Source organism: Ornithorhynchus anatinus, chromosome 13 (assembly GCF_004115215.2).
Source record: "Ornithorhynchus anatinus isolate Pmale09 chromosome 13, mOrnAna1.pri.v4, whole genome shotgun sequence".
Classification (NCBI taxonomy): domain Eukaryota; kingdom Metazoa; phylum Chordata; class Mammalia; order Monotremata; family Ornithorhynchidae; genus Ornithorhynchus; species Ornithorhynchus anatinus.
Window position 1 is genome coordinate 23,702,466 of NC_041740.1, and position 19,566 is coordinate 23,722,031.

The following is a 19,566-nucleotide window of genomic DNA, read 5'->3' on the forward strand; positions in this document are numbered from 1 at the left end:
AGTCGTTCGCAGAAGGATTTTTTTTTTTTCCCAAGCCTGAAAAGAAGCCGTTGTAGCGTGCTCTTGCGAGGGGGTGTGGGGGCCGATGAGTCATGAAGTCATGAAGAAAACAGTGACAGATTGAACAACGGGACTGCTTCGCCCGCACAGCTCTTCGGGGATCAGCTCACCGCGAAACCGAACTGCAGTTTTATTATTCGGCCAGTAGATGAGTGTATTCCAGTTACAAAAGTTTGAAACCCTAAATTCTGCATTTATATACAAAAAAAAATAATGGAATATTCTCAGTTTTTTTCAGCGCTCCTCTGAGTAGCAGATGTGAAGGAAATCATATTTCATTTGATCCGGGATTGATTTTTCTGTCTTTATACAGTACTTAGCCCTAGCCCGTACGTGGGAGAGAGCTAGTGAAGTCTTTTTAATTAGCATGAATTTCTCTGGCCGTGCGGAGAACACTTAGGAGCATACTGCGTACTTATTCACTGAGCGCTTCCCGGGTGCAGAGCACTGTACTAAGCGCTTGAGAGGGTCCGTTACAGCAGAGTCGGTAGAGATGTTCCCTGCCCACAAGGAGCTTACAGTCTAGAGGGGCGGACATTCAAATAAAATACGGAAATTTACGGAAGTGCCGGGGCTGAGGGTGGGGTGGATGGCAAGTGCTTTTAATGGGTACAAATCCACGTGCGAGGATGAGGCAGAAGGGGATGGGAGAAGGGGAAACGAGGGTTTAGTCGGGGAAGGCCTTTTGGAGGAGATGAGATTTTTAATAAGGCTTTGAAGGGGGAGTGAGTGGTGCCTGTCATTTATGACCGGCCGGGAACTCTAGGCCAGAGCGAAGATGTAAGCAAGGGGTCGGGGTGACTAGATAGAGGAGATCGAGGTACGGGATGTAAATTGGCATTGGAGGAGTGAAACGAGCGTGCCGAGTTGTAGTAGGAAATCGGCGAGGTAAGAGGCATGGAGTGCTTTAAAGCGGATGGTTAAGGAGTTTCTTTTTGGTGGGTCGGGTGGGCGAATACAAGACGATCAGCTCAGAGTTCTTGGCTCGCGTGGGGTTCACGATCTCGAGAGGGCCGAAGGACAAACGTCTGATCCCCGTCTTCAATCAGAGAAAGCGGGTACAGAGACGCCGCAGCTCCTGCCGGCATTCTCCTCTCGCTGGTTCACCCCTCTTTTGGCCGGGGAAAACAGTAACCTCGGTAGCCGGGAGAAACACAGGGATAGTCCCGGGGGCCACATTGTTTAATTACGAGTCCGGCTTTTCTTCAGCCTAATTGTTTTTTTTTCCCCACATCTGAAGCTTAAAATGGTTTTTTCCACCCCTCTCTATAGGTGTTCTTCAGATGATGCAGACAAGAATCGGGGCTCTTCAGGGCGCCGTGGACAGGTACGGTGTATTGAATCAAGTGACGGTCAAAGTATCGAAACATTTTTCCTGAAGGTTTTAAAGAAAGGGTTTCGTTCTTTTTGCCAGGATCAGAGTCAAAATTGTTGACCCGTACAACAAAATAGTAGGACGCACAGCCCAGTTGGCGAGACTGCAGGTATGTTGCATTTTCAACGATGATTTCCTTGTGAGAAATACAAGGTGGCGTTGCCCTTTGGATGAGTGAATGGACCTGGTAGGGATCCGGGGATACGGGAAAGGAACTGAAAAAGAAGAAATCGTGCATTATCATCGGGAACGGCATTAATCGAGCGCCTTCCGCGTGTAGAGAAGCAGCCTGCTGGATAGAGCCCGGGCCTGGGAATCAGAAGGACCTGGGTTCTAGTCCCGGCTCCGCCCCTTGTCTGCTGTGTGACCTTGGACGGGTCACTTCACTCCTCTGGACCTCAGTCACCTCATCTGCAAAATGGGGATGAAGACCGTGAGCCCCACGTGGGTTAACCCGATGACCTTTTATCTCCCCCGGCGCGTAGAACAGTGCTTGGTGCATAGTAAGAGCTTAGCAAATGCCCTCATTATTATTATTATTATTATTACTTTCCCAAGCTCTCCTTGGCGTACTCTGCACGTCGGAAGTGCTCAATAGATGCGATGGATACACTCAACCTCGAGAGAAGCAGCACAGTCAAGAGCGCTTCCCGCCCGACCCTCACCCCCCTAAGTTTTTTTTGCATCTAGAAGTGAGGTCTTCGGGTCCACGCGGTGTGAGTTAAACCCACTCCTAATACTCTTCCTGCTGCCCATAGGCCTCTGATCATTGTCCAGGCAGGGAAAGGGGAGTTAGGAAGTCAGCAATGGATGGAAGGAAGCAAAGTTGGGGGTGAGAGAGAGAGAGAGAGAGCCCCCCCAGACTCTCTTAGTGAGCCCTCTATTCCATGTTGAGAAGATAAATAGAGGAAGAAGAGAATTCTGAACGAGAGGAGGAAGAGAAAATCCAAGTTTTTCCATGTGCGCGTCGACATGCTCATTGCATTCCATTTTTCTTGTGTCAAAAGAAAGTGAAGATCCCAGCTATTTGTAATATGTATAGTCTATTTAAACAGCACAGTGAAATTGCATGTTATGAATTTCACTCGCACTTGAACCCGTGCCCTTTGGCCTCCTAGTATTCACCCCACCACTAGCCCCACAGTATGTATCTCCTCTGGACTGTAAACTCCTTTTTTATTAAAAAAACGACAACAAAGTGAGTCAAGCACTCTATGTGTTCCTAAACATCGGGGTAGATTCAAGATGATTAGTTTGGAGACAGTCCCTGTCCCACATAGGGCTCACAATTCTTAATCCCCATTTTACAGTGAGGTAACTGAGGCACGGAGAAGTTAAGTGACTTGCACACGGTCACACAGCAGATGAGTGGAGGGATCCAGATCCTCAGAGTCCCAGCCTGTGCTCTTTCCACTAGGCCACACTGCTTCTCCCTGTGGGCAGGGAGCATGTCTACCAACTCTGTTATATTTTACTCCCCCCAAGTATTTAGTTCAGCGCTCTGCATGCAGAAAGCACGCAGGAAACAGGATCGATTGTTTAAGAAGCCTAAAATTCCCAGAAAGTCACGCCGAAACAAGTGGCGTTATTAAGCTTTAAAATTGTGGATATGGCCGTCTTTGTTCCAAATGATAAAATGTGAGATTACACCGTAGCCGATGTCATTTTCCTTAATGCGCTAGTCTCATTTCCCCCCACGGTGGGTGGTTTCATTACACGGGTTGGAGAGAACACGTTGGAGTAATAGGGGAACGCGGTTTCCATAATGCAGCCGAGGGTGGATTCTCTCCAGGTGGGGCTCTCCTGGGACAGCCGCTTGGAGCGGCTGGCGGGATCGTGATTGACGTTACAGAGGGGACCGCCTGTATTCAGAATTCATCATTCACCAGATGAAATTAATCATTTACTAGAAACTGATAATTAACAGTCCAGACTGATCCTCGAGCTCCTAATAAGCTCTAACAGGGGTTTGGGAAATAGAGGAATGGCAGGAAATCGAGCGAAGTAATTAATCACTGGCATTTAGGGAGTGCTTTCTGGGTTGTAAACACTGCACTAAATGCTCTGGAGAGCACAGCAGAGGCGAGATACGTGTTCCCTACTGTCAGGGATTTGTACTCAAATGGGAAATAGATCAAGTTCACTTCTCTGTCTTCCACATCTTTTTCGGTTTCTTCCTGCCCGTTAGAATGTCGCGTTCTGTTTCGACAGTTTTTCGAACTAACTTCTCTAATCCTCGGTTCAGTATTGAAGCACTTGCTGACATAACGTGACGTGTGGATCCCACAGCCGTTCTGCAGGAGTGCGTTGGCAGTCCTGTAGGAGAAATGCCTGTACTAAATTAATTTTCGGGCGCTAAAAAGTCTTCGGTGTCCTCTCAGGTGGGGAGACTTTGTAACTTTTGAAACCATTTATTCATAGGTGGTTTTTTCACATCTAAACAGGGTTCGGGAATTATATCTAGCCTGTTTTCTTCTTGGGATGCTTCCTGTTCTCTTGCTTTCGTCCTGAATCGTGTTCTCCCGAGCACTCGGTCCAGTCCCCTGCACGCAGTAAGTGCTGCCAACTGGGCAGAGCAAGGGACTGGGAGAAGGAAAGGAGTGGAGCGAGAATCAGTGAATGAATGAGTGGTATCTACTGAGGGCTTACTGCGTGCAGAGCACTGTAAGAAGCACTCGACAGAATGCAGTAGAATTGAGTTGGTAAACTCAGTCCCTGTCCGTGGCCTAGTGGATAGAGCACGGACCTGGAAGCCCGAAGGACCTGGGTTCTAACCCTGGCTCCGCCACTTGTCTGCCGGGTGACGCTGGGCAGGTCACTCAACTTCTCTGGGCCTCAGTTACCCCGGCTGGAAAGTAGGGATTAAGACCGAGCCCCGTGAGGGAGTTGGACTGTGTCCAGTCTGATTGTCGCGTATCTACCCCAGCGATCAGTACAGTGCCTAACACACAGGGAACACCTAACAAATGCCGGGAAAAAAAAAAAACCATTGATTTTTCCAGCCAACCTCTGGTAGTAGAAGCTCCCAGTAGCCTCGAAGGTTTGAACTGGGAGGTGCCGTACACTAGGAACTAAAAAATAAAGGCTCACTTCCCCACAGCGGACAGAATGCTTATGGAATTTGTTCTTATAGGAATTTGAAGTCACACCGGGCTTTTTCACTGACTCGTGACCACTTGATCCTTGCTTCTCTTTTGGTAGGCATTTGAAGAATCTCTCCCTAGACACAAACCTCTTTAGGGTCTCCATTTTGAAAGACAGATTCTGCATCTCGAGTAGGAGGGTTTTCTCGGCGGTCACCTCTGTGCTCTCCTCTGGGCTGTAAGCGCGTGGTGGGTAGGGAACGTGTCTGTTCACAGCCTTGTTTTGAGCGCTCCCCAAATGCTTATTTCAGTGCTCTGCACGCAGTAGGTGCTCAAGAAATACCAGTGATGGATCTGTCCACTCCCCAGTCGACTCAGTAGGAAACCATCGTTACGCTAGTGGGGTCAGAATTTCAGCCCCCTCCTCGTCCTTTCAAGTTAAGTCTAAAAACCTGCCGCCTAACAAACCTTTCCATTCGTCCCTCCAAAGTTTCCACGACATCTGCCCTTTACTATTTAATTCCGCCTCACCTCTCGAACGTCCTCCTCTGAGCTTCAGGATTCCATAGCTTTAGAGGACAGTGACAGATTGTGCCTGCAGCCCACTTTATTAAATTCTATTTTTAGACGTGTAAATTCTCCTGAGAACCTTTGCTAAAATGTAATAGAAATGAAAAGTAGAGATCATTAATTAATTATGGTGTTTAAGTGCTTACTATCTGTCAAGCACTTTCTAAGTGCTGGGGTGGATACAAATTAATCAGGCCAGACGCGGCCCCTGTTCCACCTGGGGCTTGTAGCCCTCGTGGGAGGGAGACCAGGTCCTGAATCCCCATTTTACCATCGAGGAACTGAGGCACAGAGAAGTCAAGTGACTTGCCCGAGGTCGTAGGAGCAGCATGGCATAGCGGAAGGAGCATGAGCCTGGGAGTCAGAAGGTTACATTGTCTATTTTGATGCTGTCGATGCCCGTCCGCTTGATTTATTTTGTCGTCTGTCTCCCCCTTCTGGACCGCGAGCCCGTTGTTGGGTAGCGATCGCCTCTACCTGTTGCCCAATTGTGCTCTCCAAGCGCTTAGTACAGTCCTCTGCACACAGTAAGCGCTCAGTAAATACGATTGAATGTCTGAATGAATAATCCCCGTTCTGCCACTTGTCTGCTGTGGGACCTTGGGCAAGTGACTTCACTTAGCTGGGCCTCAGCGACCTCATCTGTAGCGTGGGGATTGAGACCGTGAGCCCCACATGGGACAGGGACTGTGTCCAATATGATTTGCTTGTGCTTCCCCGGCGCTTAGTACAGCGCCCGGCACGTAGTAAGCGCTTAAATACCGTAATTATTGTTATAGTTATACGACGGGTGACGGGCGGAGCCGGGAGTAGGACCCAGGTGGTCCGACTCCCACGCCCGCACCCTTTCCGCTCGGCTTCGCTTCTTCCCTGTTCTTTTGGTCCCGGTGCTGTCTTCTTTTCCTCAGGCAGCCGAGAGGTCGAGGGGGATTAGGATGGAGTTAGAGGCCTCTGGAGTTGGCAAGAAGGAGCTCATCGGTGACTTCCAGAGGGCCGGCGAAGCCAACCCTCACGTGACCCAGCGTAACTGCTGGCCTCTGGGTGACGATAGCGGAAGGCGGACCAGGTCGGGGTTTGGCGATCAGAGCTGGGCGGCCTCTCTTCGGGCGGGTGCCTTTGAGAAGGTCGCGGCGTCAAGAGGGAGAAGTTAAAACGGCTTCAGTCGCTAGGAGTGGAAAAAATTCCAGGGCAACATCGCCAATCTTTATGTGCCCGTGATGTGGAATGGCTTCTCGGTTAATCATCAGTTGTGTTAGTCACATGGAAGTACACACCGATAAAAATCGCCCTGTCAGGAGTGTCATCTTGGACCCCGCAAGACAGCTCTTTGTATAGATATTTATATAAGTATATGAATCTGTCCTCTTGGTCTGTAGCGGACTCTCTCCCTCCACACACATTCATTCTATCATTCATTCAATCGTATTTATTGAGCGCTTACTGTGTGCAGAGCACTGCCCTAAGCGCGTGGAAAGTTCAGTTCGGCAACAGAGACAATCCCTACCCAACATGGGGCGCACAGTCTAGACGGGGGAGACAGATAACAGAACAAGTAGACCGGTACCAATGGCATCAAAACAGATAAATGGAATTATGGATATAGGCACATGTGTATGTGTGTGTCTCTCTCTACTTCCATGTGGTATTCGGTGGATTTAAAAATTGTGCAGTAAGAACAGTATCGTTCCTCAGAAGAAAATCTAGTAGAGCCCAGACCCCAGGTTTTTTTTCTGCTTCCCGTGACCCCGTCCCTTCTGCGTCACCCGTGCACCTGGATCTGCAGCCTGTAAGCTCTCGATATCCCCCACCCCCATCGTCAGCCCCACTGCACTTATATCCATAATTTCTTTTCCCGTCTGACCTCCCCCCGAAGCCCGTTCCTTGTGGGCGGGGAACGTATCTGCCAAGCGCTTAGCACAGTGTTCTGCACACGGTAAGCGCTCAGCGAGTGCCACTGACCGGTCGATTGCCGAGAGTTGTTGCTATGTTGTTGGTCTGAAGATAGTGGTGATTGATTAGCGGTGGTATCCAATTCTGTTACCTCATTTTCCTCCCTCGCGCTTCTACGTACGTGAAGAAGTAGGGTGGCCTAGTGGAAAGAACGTGGGACCGGGAGTCAGAGGACGTGGGATCTAATTCCAGCTCCGCCACTTGTCGGCTGGGGGGACCTCGGGCAACTCGCTGCCGTTCTCTGCGCCTCGGTTCCTTCCTCTGTAAAATGGGGAGCCCTTCTGTGGAACATGGACCGTGACTACCACGGCGCTTCTTCTAGTGCCCGGCCCATAGTAAGCGCTCAACAGCCATCATTTTTTAAAAAAAGAGAAATGAAGCAACTGTGCACGACGTGGTATCCAGGCTGAGTTATAATCAAGAACAAAGGAGGGCAACTTCAGGAGCGGTTCTTCCCGTTCTCGATGAGGTTGGGGGGATTTTAACACTCTTGCCGTTTAAGGTTCTCAAGGCGGATTCATTTTCTCTTTTGATGTGCGAAAACACAAATGAATGGTTACGTCCACATCCCTCTGTAACTAATAGAGCCTCCTCACAGTTGTGTGTGACAGGCCGTCGTTATTGGCCCAGTGGCACGTAGTGAAAGTGAATCGCTCTAAAGCGCCCCGGTGCTTCGAAATGATGAATGGAACGTTTTAAAAATATCGTCGTTTGTTTGGTTTCGGTGTCGTTAGGTCATTTAATCCTATTTTTCGGCTCTGGGAAGCCACGGCTAAATGACTGCTAAATGAGATGCGTATTTTAGGCAGAACAAAACTAGTTGATGGGGTGGCGTTGATCAGACTGGATGTTTATCGTTCTAGCTTAGATGACTAATTGAAACCCGAAATATAAATCCAGTTCTCCTTGATGATAATCAGTCATTTCCCAGCTTCCTCCCCTACTCCTACCCCTTCTCCCCTCCGCTTCCTTTTCTCCCTAATGGCGTTGAGACCGGGATTCTGGAAGATTCAGCCGCCCACTTTCCCTCCCTTCTTCCCTCATCGCGCCGATGGGGGAAAGAGTCCAAAAACGCACGGAACGATAAGATGCCGAGGGCTGCGGAATCAGCGCGGGAGCCGTAAGCTGGTGAAAGTCAACGGGGGCGAGAGAGGCCACAGACCGAAGGGCGTGAGGCAGCTGCCGAATTTATCCGGGGAAGAAGAATTCCCAGACTGTCACTTCTGTCAGTAAGCGGACTGGATCGAGACGCCTGTGAAAAGGGACTTGGGCTCTTCCCCGGTAGCCATCTTAAGCTTAGAGAAGCAGCGTGGCTCAGTGGAAAGAGCCCGGGCTTGGGAGTCAGAGGTGGTGGGTTCCGGTCCCGGCTCCGCCGCTTGTCAGCTGGGTGACTCTGGGCAAGTCACGGCACTTCTCTGGGCCTCAGTTCCCTCCTCCGTAAAATGGGGGTTAAGTCTGAGACACCCACGTGCGTCAACCTGACTCCCTTGTGTCTACCCTAGCGCTTAGCACAGTGCTTGGCACATAGTAAGCGCTTAACAAATGCCATCTTTATTATCATAAGCTGTACTGTGACCCAGTCACGAGCTGATGACCGAAAATCTCGTGTTGGGGTAGGGGAGGTGGCCTGAAGTGGGAAAAGCTGCCGGGATGTGGAATTTGGAGGGGATTCGTGGAGTAGAGAGACTCAGGATATTTGCTTCGAGAGGTGTTCGGGGCCAACCAGCTGTAGGACACCAAACTAAGAATGATGAAACTGTATTTAGAGCGTTTCAGAGAAGAGAGGGTGATAAGGTATTGGCCAAGATCCATCTGTTAACTCTGCAAAGGTTCTAATTATCACGGTTGATAACCTTGGGAAAGATGATGGAAAATAGTCAACTGGAATAATCTCAGAGTAGATCATTCCAGTCCATTCTACCGCGGGTCTAGGGGAAGAGGAGAAAAACAGTTCAGCACACTGAGAAATTCGGCTAGGTAGGTTCCAGACAAGGGGAACGGAGCAGCCGGGCAGAGTTAAAGCAGCCCACCCGACTGAGGGTTTTTTCCGAGTTCTTTTTGAGGAAAACCCCTGGCCAGAGAGGAAATAATTCTGGAATTTAAGCGCTTACTATGTGCCAGGCACCGTGTAGTTCTTCTGCCATGGGGAGAGAAGCCAAACTCCTCTCGGAGTGTTCCGATGGCTTCTGGGAAGTGAAGACGAAACCAGCCCCTTTGCAGGCCTAGTTTTGTCATTCTTTTTAGCCCTTTTCTTCCCGGCAGTTCTTTCAGCCAGGCCTGTCGGTCACTTGGTCTTTGACCTGGCTGCCTTACGGTGTCCTCCCCTGGTCTGGGGAGAATTCACGGAGGATCTGTGGAGAATCGTCCAGAGAAACTGCCTCGGCCTGCCCCGGGGCCCCGGTGAAGTGACCTCTTAAGGAGCGGGGATGTTTTCTCAGGCCGAGGCGGACGGCTCCGTTGCTGTCCGTGTCAGTGCTCTAGAGGGCACCTCTTTCCCAGTTCCTTGTCTTCCCTTCATCCTCACTTCCTTTATTCCCCGGTAGCCGATCCTTTAGGACAGGTTCCACGCCCTTTTCTTATAATGCATGTCACGTTTTGGTAAAGGATCGCCGTGGAAAGCTTGGGGGAAAAAGAAACCCATGGTCTTGCCGGACATTTTTCAAATGATAGTTTAATAGTGAAATTCCTATTAAAAAGAGGCATTGAAAGACGAACATGAAGTCAGGTGCTCACATTTCCGAATGGGTAGCAGGTCGCATCTAAACCCGTCCCAGAGCTCCGACCTTTGCGCCGTCGGCTCCGCTTACTCGGCTCTAGAGAGCGTCGCCTGTTAAAGCCTCCGGTTGCCGTGCCGTCAAGGTATTTGAGCTTACTCATCTTTACCGTGAGCCCATGTGCCTGACAGGAGAGAGAGGTACAACAGCCCAAACAGAAAGTGACTTATTGCTTCCTCTGATGGCTTCTCATCTGCCTTTTCCCACGCTGTATCCTAACTTGGCAGAGTTTGGGACATGGGATAAATGGCTCAGATGTTCCCAAGGAACTCCGGGGGACGTAGCCTCTGCCCAGCGTTGCCCGTCATCCTCCTGACAACTCTGTGGGCCCCGGGGGCCTCCTCTGCTGTGTGGGCAGTGTGTAGGGGAGAGAGGGGGTGGGGGGAAGGAAGACAGACCCCCCCCCCCCCACCGGAAACCTGGCCACCCCCCACTTTTGCAGGCTGATTTTCAGCCCGGAGGAGCCCTCTCCGCCCGGTAGAGACGCAGCGTGGCTCAGCGGCAAGAGCACGGACTTGGGAGTCAGAGGACGGGAGTTGTAATCCCCCTCCAGCTCTGTGCCATCCCCAACAGCACGCACCGTGCGTGGTCAGTCGGTGGGATTTATCGGGCGCTTAATGTGCATGAAGGACACTCGACTAAGCGCTTGGGCGGATACAACCCGACGAGAGTCGACAGACACGTTCTCTGCCTACGAGAAGCCGACAGTCTAGAGGCGTCACGACGTGGGCATGGGTGTAGTCCGGCTCTGGGGGAAATTACTTCGTGACCCTTAAAGCAGCGAACTGTGCCGTGTCGTCCTCCGGTTGACTGTAGAGCCGGCTGAGGCTCCGAAGAGCAAATCTTGGGGATTGTTTCAGAAAATCCGAGGGGCGGACGTATGTTAGGGAAAAGACGGTTGCGGGCGGCGCGAGGGTGGGAAGGAGAGAGAGCAGACGTGCACTCAGATGGCCATCCGTTTCCACTGCAGAAGGAGGGAGAAGCCCGGCAACATGCGATCAGTCGGTCGTATTGAGAGCTTACGGTGTGCAGAGCTCCGTTCTGAGTGTTTGGGACGGTGTAACAGAGTCGGTAGACACGTTCCCTGCCCACAAGGAGGTTACGGTCTAGACGGGGAGACAAACTTTAAATAGATAAATGCTGGCTCCGTACATGATTGCTGCGGGCTGAGGGACGGGTGAATAAAGGGAGCAAATCAAAGTGCGAGGTCAACGCGGAAGGGGGTGGAAGAAGAGGAAATGAGGGCTTAGTTCGGGGAAGGCCTCTTGGAGGAGATGGGCCTTCAGTAAGGCTTTGACGAGGGCGAGAGTCGCTGCCTGTCGGATTTGAGGAGGGAGGGCGTTCCAGGCCAGAGGCAAGACGCGGGCCAGAGGTCGGCGGCGAGCTAGACGAGATTGAGATTGAGCAGGTTGGCATTAGAAGAGTGAAGTGCGTGGGCCGGGTTGTAGTAGGACAGTGCTTTCCTTCCAGGGCGTGGGCATGGAAATCTGGAGGATCCAAAGGCCTGGAAACCTGAGGTTCTGAGCTCCTCTTCCGCTAGGCCATCCTGTCTCTCCCCACTCCAGTCCATACTTCACCCTGCTGTCCGCGCCATTTTTCTGAAAACCCTCTCAGTCCACGTTCCAAGCGCTTGGAAAGCACAGTTGGGCGACGGATGGAGACAATCCCTACCCAACAAGGGGCTCACAGTCTAGAAGGGGAAGACAGACAACAAAACAGAACGAGTAGACAGGCGTCAGTAGCATCAAAATAAATAGAATTATAGATATATGTACGCCGTTAATAAACATGTACAAATATACCCAAGTGCTGTGGGGCGGGGAAGGGGGTAGAGGGAGGGAGTAGGGGCGATGGGGAGGAGGAGCGGAAGAAAAAAGGGGCTCAGCCTGGGAAGGCCTCCTGGAGGAGGTGAGCTCTCTAACTGGTGCGTAATACGCGCCGTTGATGGATGGGACCCCAGCGGCCTGCTGCACGTGGCCAGTGGCCATGTCCACCCCCATCCTCCCAGCCTCCATCCCGGCATTTGGAACACCGGGAGCTTATGGGAGCGCCGGCTGGGCAGCCCCGACGGGAGTGGTCGGAATCTCGGGAGTTGAGAACTGACCTGTTCCGTTTTAGGGTGGTTTTTCCACGGTCGTTGAATACGGCCTTCCCGTTTTTCTCTGTGTGTCGGTCACAGACTGTACACGGTAAGCGCTCGACAGATTCGACCGAACGAACGAATGACTGTAAGCTCCTCCCGGGCAGGGAAAGTATCTGCTAATTTTGTCGTACTCTCCCAAGCGCTTAGTACGGTTCTTCGAACAGAGTAGGCCCTCAATAAATACCATTGATTAACTGATTGCCGTCCTCCACCATCCTAGACTAGAGTGCCGAATGGGTTACGGGCTCGGTGTGGCTCTGGGGGAAAATATCTGCGTGCCTTCCGCGGCAGGGGAATGTAAAACTCGCTTCGGGCGGGGAACGCGTCTAAAAACTCCGTTTCGTTGTACGCTGCGCGAAGTACAGTAAGCACTCGATAAATACCACGGGTCGATCGACCCATTCCCTGTCCAGTAGAGCTTGAACTCTACTAGATATAGAAGGGTGAGGGAGGCGATTAAAGGGGTGAGAAAGTTAGCCGTGGCTCTGGGATTATCGAATTGTCTTCAGAGATTTGAAAGGTTGTTCTCCGTGCCAACCGTGGATGGAGATTGCAGTGGGAGGGAGCAGTTGATAATGTTGGTATTTGCTAAGCGCTTACTATGTGCAGAGCACTGTTCCGAGCGCCGGGGTAGATACAGGGTAGTCAGGTTGTCCCACGTGAGGCTCCCAGTTAATCCCCATTTTACAGATGAGGTCTCTGAGGCACAGGGAAGTGAAGTGACTTGCCCCCAGTCACCCAGCTGCCAAGTGGCAGAGCCGGTTGACCGTAAGGATGACAGAAATCAATCAATCAATGGTATTTATTGAGTGCTCACTATATGCAGAACACTGTACCAAAAGATTGGGGGAGCGCAATGCAGCAGAGTTGGCAGACGCGTTTCCTGCCGGTAACGAGCTCTCAGGAGGCGGCTTTCCAGAGCCGAATCTCCGTTTTGTGCCTCTCTCGGCTTCATTAGACGCTAATAATAATGATGGTGCTTGTTAAGCACTTACTATGTGCCACGCCCTGTTCTAAGCGCTAGGGTAGATGCAAGTCGATCGGTTTGTCCCACGTGGGGCTCACGCTGTTAAGCCGCATTTTACGGGTGAGGGACCTGAGGCCTTGAGAAGTTAGGCGATTTGCCCCAGGTCGCACAGCAGGCGCGTGGCGGAGCCGGGATTAGAACCCGGGTCCTTTTGACTCCCAGGCCCCATCCACTAAGCCACGCTGGTTCTCGTGGCTTATGGATACCATTTTTCCTTGAATGGTTTGGTCATTCATTCATCTCCCTAGGGGCAGAGAGCTGGGTCAGTTGAATTCGCGCCTACGTTCGTTCGATCCTATTTATGGTGTGCAGAACACTGTACTAAATGCTTGGGAGAGTACAGAGGTATTCATATTGACGTCTGTCTCTCCCTCTAGACGTGAGGTCGTTGTGGGCAGGGATGTATCTACCGACTCTGTTGTCGTACTTGCCCGAGCGCTCAGTACAGTGCCCTGCACAGAGAAAGCACTCAATAAGTACCACTGGTGGTGGTGATGTTGTGCAGGGTGAGGCTGTTTCCTCTTCCTAGAGGATATGGAGATTCCAGAAGCTAGATGTTCCCACAGCTGGAAAGTATTTTGGTCTCTCTTAATGTTAATTCTTTTCGATTTTCGGAAACATCCATCCCTAATTGACGTTACGGAAACTAATCAGTACAGCGCGGCGTTATCTTTTCAGCGCGGCGTCTCGTGTCTCGGGCCGCGGTGGCTCTGACGTACCTGTGTCTCTCCAGGTAGCCTGCGACTTGCTCCGGAGGATAATCCGCATCCTGTACCTTAGTAAGAGGCTCCAAGGTCAGCTGCAGGGCGGAAGTCGAGAAATAACGAAGGCAGCGCAGAGCCTCAATGAACTCGGTAAGCGCTCTTTCCCCCGCCTTAAAGATCTGGTTCTAAATCTACGAAGTATTTGTTTCGGTTCTGCAGCGTTGGTTCGTCTTACGCTCTTGGAGGTCTTTGGTCGTTAAACCCGAGCGGTCGAAAATGGAAAATAAAATCAGATTTTCTGACCGCTGAAACGTATTCGAGTATTCGATCTGGCGGGGGGCGGGGTGGGGTTCGCGCCCTAAAAGTGGCCCGGCAGTTCCACCCCTCCTCGGGTCCGCCCGCTCTCCCTTCGAGGTCGCGCCTCTCCCGGAGATGAGCCGTTGGGATGCCAACGTTCTGCCTTCCTACCCCCGGGCACCACGTACACCTGTATCGCTCTTCCCGTGGAAGGGAGGAAGAGCCCAATTTCGCGAAACCTCGACTAGCCAAAAAATGGGAAATGGAAGGGAGAGTAGCTGTGGGGAGCTGCGTTCGGAGGAGGGCGTCCGGCACATTCCTCCTGTGGGGCGTGGGTCTTCGGAATCGTATAAGAGCCGGGGAGATGGCGGCGTTTTCCATTTTGAATCGCTCCAGAGGAGCTCTGTGGTCCACTTTGTCACTGCTCACCAAGAGATGACTTTTTTTAAAGAACGCTTCGTGCTTTTACTTGGGCTAATTAAGACTCCGCTTCATTGCTCTTGGCATCCTCCTTTCTTTCAAGTTTATGCTTATTTGGGGGTTTATTTTTAAAGTTTTTAAAAAATGAGTAATGCTCAAATGTTCTCTCAGTAAATGCTAATCTGAACGCTGTAGAAATCATAGTATCAGCTGTTATTTTTGCTGCAATTTCTCGGTATTTTAAACCGCGGCTCCGAAATAATCTCGGGAGCGCGGAGCTCTGAAGAGACAAACGAAAATTAATCTCAGTTTTGGGGGGTATATTTATCATTACCGATGTTTCTCTTTGTAATCAGAAATTTGTTAGATGATTACAGCGCCTTCGAAAATTGACAGATGCTGGGTCGGAACCGGTGGGGATAGACTTTTTTTAAAGGAAGCTCCGGTATTAATCCTAATGTTCTCCGTCGGTGTAGCGCGGAATCCCAATCCGTTAGTCCTTCGGTGTTATCTTCATCCAGGGTTTCAGAAGAAAATTAAAGCTAAGCAGCTGATCAGATGCGTTTTCAAAAGTTTCTCGGGTTATATACGGTTTGGTGCCTCTGTAGCGTCTCACTGTCGCGTAATAGAGGAGAAACTCAGAGAGGTTAGGAAACCCAGTTTGCGTGTATCCGCCCCAGTGCTATTACAGTGGCTGGCACATAGTGAGCGCTTAAGAAATACCATAATAATAAGGCATTTTGCTTTTTTTCATCTATAGAGTTGGGGTTTTTTTTTAAATAGTTTAGACAAAACCCCGTAACGCGCGTCTCTGTTTAGTTAAAATCCCAAGTATCCGAGACCTTAGAATTAATTATGATGGCTATGGTATCTGTTAAGCGCTTACTATGTGCCAAGCACCGTTTAAAACCGTTTATCTGCTCTTGTTTGGAAGGCTGTTCACCTGGTTCTTCTGTCCTTGTCTGGATACCGGACCGGGTGCCTCTGTGTAAGGATGATAATGAAAGTAATCACCGTGGTATCTCATTCAGCCGTATTTACTGAGCGCTTACTGTGTGCAGAGCACTACTGAGCGCTTGGAATGTACAACTGGGCAACAGATAGAGACAGCCCCTGCCCAACGACGGGCTCACGGTCTGAAACGGGGAGACGGACAACAAAACAAAACCAGTGGTCGGGGTAGATACAAGATACTGAATGTGTCGGACACAGTCCCCGTCTCACAGGGGCTTCGCCGTCTTCACCCCCATTTTACAGATGGGGTAACTGAGGTCCAGAGAAGCGAGGTGACTTGTCCGGCATCACACAGCATACAAGGGGCGGAGCCGGGATTAGAACCCAGGTCCTTCCGACTCCCGGGGCCGTGCTCTGCTCATAGCCGGTATTTTAATCGCCCAGTCTCCCTCCGCCTCGTTCACGGCGCCCGGGTCCAGTGGGACTGCGAGGGGAGCGAAATGGCCCTGGGCAGATTGGTGGGGTCACACATAGATCCTTGGGGAGCAGTGCCCTAGGGTCGGTGGACTTCTGCAAAATGGTCACTGCCCAGTGGTGTCACGAGCCGGTGCGTGTGACGTCGTGAGCGTTGGGATGTCTGGGCTCGGGGCGAAAACCGCGAGGGAGACGACGGCGTCGCCCGTACGGTGCCGTATCCGCCCACGCGGCGGGTACCCGGGCCGGAGAATCACACCCGCATCCGACGGGCGAGCCAGAGGTCCCCGCCCTTAGGCCTGCGAGATGCCGTCGGGTAGACGGCGGGCACGTTCGACGCGCCCTTCTCCGGTCCGGGAGGCGGAAGGTGGCGTCGGCGAGGAGTCCGAGCGCCGAGCGGAGTGGGCCACGGCGCTTGGAGCGGTCTGGTCCCGCGGGGTGCGATGACCGTTTCGTCTGTCGGCCGTCCCGCCCCCCCCCCCTTACCTAGAAATGTCCCGTGACGATGGGCCCGTCTGCTTTTGGCAACACGGCGGTAGGCCGGTCCGCGTACTTTTAGGCTTTGTTTTTCTCTCCCTGACCATCTGTCATCGTCAGAAGATCCGCGGCCCCCCACAACCCTACAGCGCTCATGTACACGTCTGTAAGTTATGTATCGTAAATTATTCGTATTATATTAACATCTTTCTCCCCCTCTAGACCGTGAGTACACAGTGGGCGGGGAACGTGTCTGCCAACTCTGTGGGACTGTACTCTCCCAAGCGCGTAGTACAGTGCTCTGCACGCGGTAAGCGCTCAGTAAATGTGAACGGATGATGATGGTTGGGTGCTAGCTGTGGCAGTGAAACACTGTCGCTTTTGAGGAGGCGGAGGGACATCAGTTGTTCAACGTCTGGACAAATTTGGAAGACCTGAGGCCGTTCTGGGTCCTGTCGGTTGGTTCTGTCCTGTTGGTTTCTCTAGTTTGTAAAACAAACTGTTTCTCTCTCTTAATAGTAATAATAAAGGTATTTGTTAAGAGCTGACTATTGTGCCAAGCGCTGGGAGAGATACAGGGTTATCAGGTTGTCCCACGTGGGACTCGCTTGTCATCCCCATTTTACAGATGAGAGAACGGAGGCACAGAGAAGCGAAGTGACTTGCCCAAAGTCACAGAGCCGACAAGTGGAGGAGCCGGGGTCAGAACCCACCGCCTCTGACTCCCAAGCCCGGGCTCGTTGCCCGAGCCGCTCCCGAGCACTTCGTAGGTGCTCGGTAGATATCCCGTTCAAATCCAGCCGCAAGAAATACTTTTTCACCCAACCGGGAGTAAACACGTGGGATTTGTTACAGCCGGAAGCTGTGCAGGTCGAAAGATCGTTCTCGGCAGAAGAAGTATACCGTAATAAAAGGCAGCAGTGAATTGTTAGGTAGATATGAAAAGTCTATCTCCCTTTATCATTGGGGAAAAAGGGAACCATTCACTTTTATGGCTTATGTTTTTCAGTTCCTGTCGTGTTGCTAAGCTGCAACATGTTAAAGCTGTGAAGCATTATGAAACCTCCTTGAAATAAACCCAAATTCAGCTTAGCGTTTTATTTATATAATAGTGGTTGGGAGAAGGAGGGAAAATTTTGGCCTATTTTGCCTCCTGGGTTCTTTTCTTCGGTCGGGAACCGTCACTTTAACTGGAGGACGTTTTCTACTTTCAGGTGTTTGAAACTGTCTAGAAATAACCTTTTGACCAAAATACTCCAGGCTTTCTGTAAAAAAGGAAAGTGAACTTTCCGGGGCGCTAGGAAATTGCGTTGCCGTATCCTGAAATGGAGAAATTTCCAAATTCGTGTTTGACCTTCTCTTGGTTCAAGGCAACCCAACTTTAAATAGCCGAGGAGTCTTTGATTTTTTTTTTTTTTTCCCCCCAAGAACGCGAGAAGTGATAAAAAGTAAATGGGACAATTCCCCACGTATGTTTTTCGTCCAACATTGATTTAAACTTTCCAGAAAATGGGACAGAGCCACTGTTTATTTTCTGATCGTTATTCATCTTCAGGCTCCTTCTCTGTGAAAAATTTGAACATAAGGTATCCAGTGAGTAATCAGCTTTTTAAACTCAATACCCGAAAAGCGCCGAGTGATGAAACTGCACAGAAATGTACCGGCTTCTCTCGTTAAGTGAAAATGTTAAAGCCACGTCTCGGTGTCGCGATATGAGGGATAGGATGCCAGGTGTCCAGATTCTCGGGGGTTGCGGATTTCGGTCGCAGTGATGTTCCGAACACGTGACGTAGCACAAGCAGCGTGGCTTAGCGGCGAGAGCCCGGGCTTGGGAGTCAGAGGTCGTGGGTTCTAGTCGCGGCCCTACCGCCCGCCTGCCGCCTGACCTCGGGCAAGTCGCCTCGCTTCTGTGGGCCTCAGCTGCCTCGTCCGTAAAGTGGGGCTGAAGACGGTGAGAGCCCCACGTGGGACAGGAACTGATTCCCTCGTATCTACCCCGGCGCTTAGAACAGTGCCTGGCACGCAGTAAGCGCTTAACACCGTAATGACAATTACTATTATGACGATTGAACGCTCGCTCGGGAAGAGGAAACGTCGCCCCAGGCCACCTCCCGGGATGGGCGTGCTCCCGTTCTTCCTCCCCACCTTGAGACGCGGAGTCTGTCGATTTTCTTTTCACTCAGCGTGTGCGAGTCAACTCCCCGGAGGTTGCTTTTGGCCCGTGGAAGGGGCGCTTGTGAAAGAAAGCTTCCACTCCGCGGTCTTGGTCTTCACCACCCGGAGACCGCCCGGCCTAAAATAATCTACCCCGCGGCCGCCTCACTCTTGCCCGGCTCCCTTCCTACATCAGCAGGGCTCCGGAGGCCTCCGACGGCAGCTCTCTGAGGTCAGCGCTTTCGGCGTGCTTTTCCTCTTTTTTTCCTCTCCCTCCCCCTCTCCGTTTCTCTCGGCCCAGGCAGCTGCCCCAGCGGGAGACTGGTATGGCCGAAAGCCCATCTCCCCCACGGGGCCTTCCCCGCCCGAACCCCTCTTTTCCGTTTCTTCGGCTCCCTCCTGCGCGTCTCCCCGACCGGCTCCGCCGCGCTTATGTACAGGCGCTCAGTACGGTGCTCTGCAGATAGAAAGTGCTCGATACTATTGAACGAATACATATCTGTCGTTTGTTTTTAGTAACGGAGGTCTCCCCCTCTAGACTGTAAACTCCTCTTGGGCGGGGAATGCGTCTTCGTGAGATGAGGATGATTATGGTTTTCGTTAAGCACTTACTGTGTACCCGGCCCTGTTCTAAGCACCGGGGTGGATACAGGGTCATCAGGTTGTCCCGCGCGGGGCTCACGGGGTCTCCATCCCCATTTTCCCGATGCGGTTGCTGAGGCCCAGAGAAGCGAAGCGGCCCGCCCGGGGTCACGCGGCAGACAGGTGGCGGAGCCGAGATCAGAACCCGCGTCCCCCGACTCCCAAGCCCGGCCTCTTTCCACCGAGCCCCGCTGCCCCTCTGACGGAGGCCCAGAGAAGCGAAGGGACTCGCTCAGGCTCACGGGGCAGACGGGCGGCGGAGCCGGGATTCGAACCCACGGCCCGGGCTCCGACAGCTCCGTCACCACGGGCGGTAGGGACCCAGGTGCAGGGGAGGGGGGCGGGATCCCGTCCCGGAGACTCCGGCGGGGACAGAAAAGCCCAGTGTTGGGACGCGCAGGGTACGGCAGGAATGGTCAGTTGTACGTTGGTCCTGACGGTCACGTTCTGCACACCGAGACC

At 51.8% G+C, this 19,566-nt stretch overlaps 1 protein-coding gene across 2 annotated transcripts in view; it reads left to right on the forward strand.

Annotated features, from left to right (window-relative positions):
- Positions 1–19,566, forward strand: part of COG5 (component of oligomeric golgi complex 5) — a 203,033-nt gene that overhangs the window by 12,592 nt on the left and 170,875 nt on the right. For both annotated transcript variants that reach the window (XM_029077969.2, XM_029077970.2), the window contains exons 4-6: positions 1,333–1,387; positions 1,475–1,544; positions 13,716–13,836. In XM_029077969.2, the coding sequence (XP_028933802.1) occupies positions 1,333–1,387; positions 1,475–1,544; positions 13,716–13,836 (246 nt within the window). The remainder of the gene's footprint in view (positions 1–1,332; positions 1,388–1,474; positions 1,545–13,715; positions 13,837–19,566) is intronic.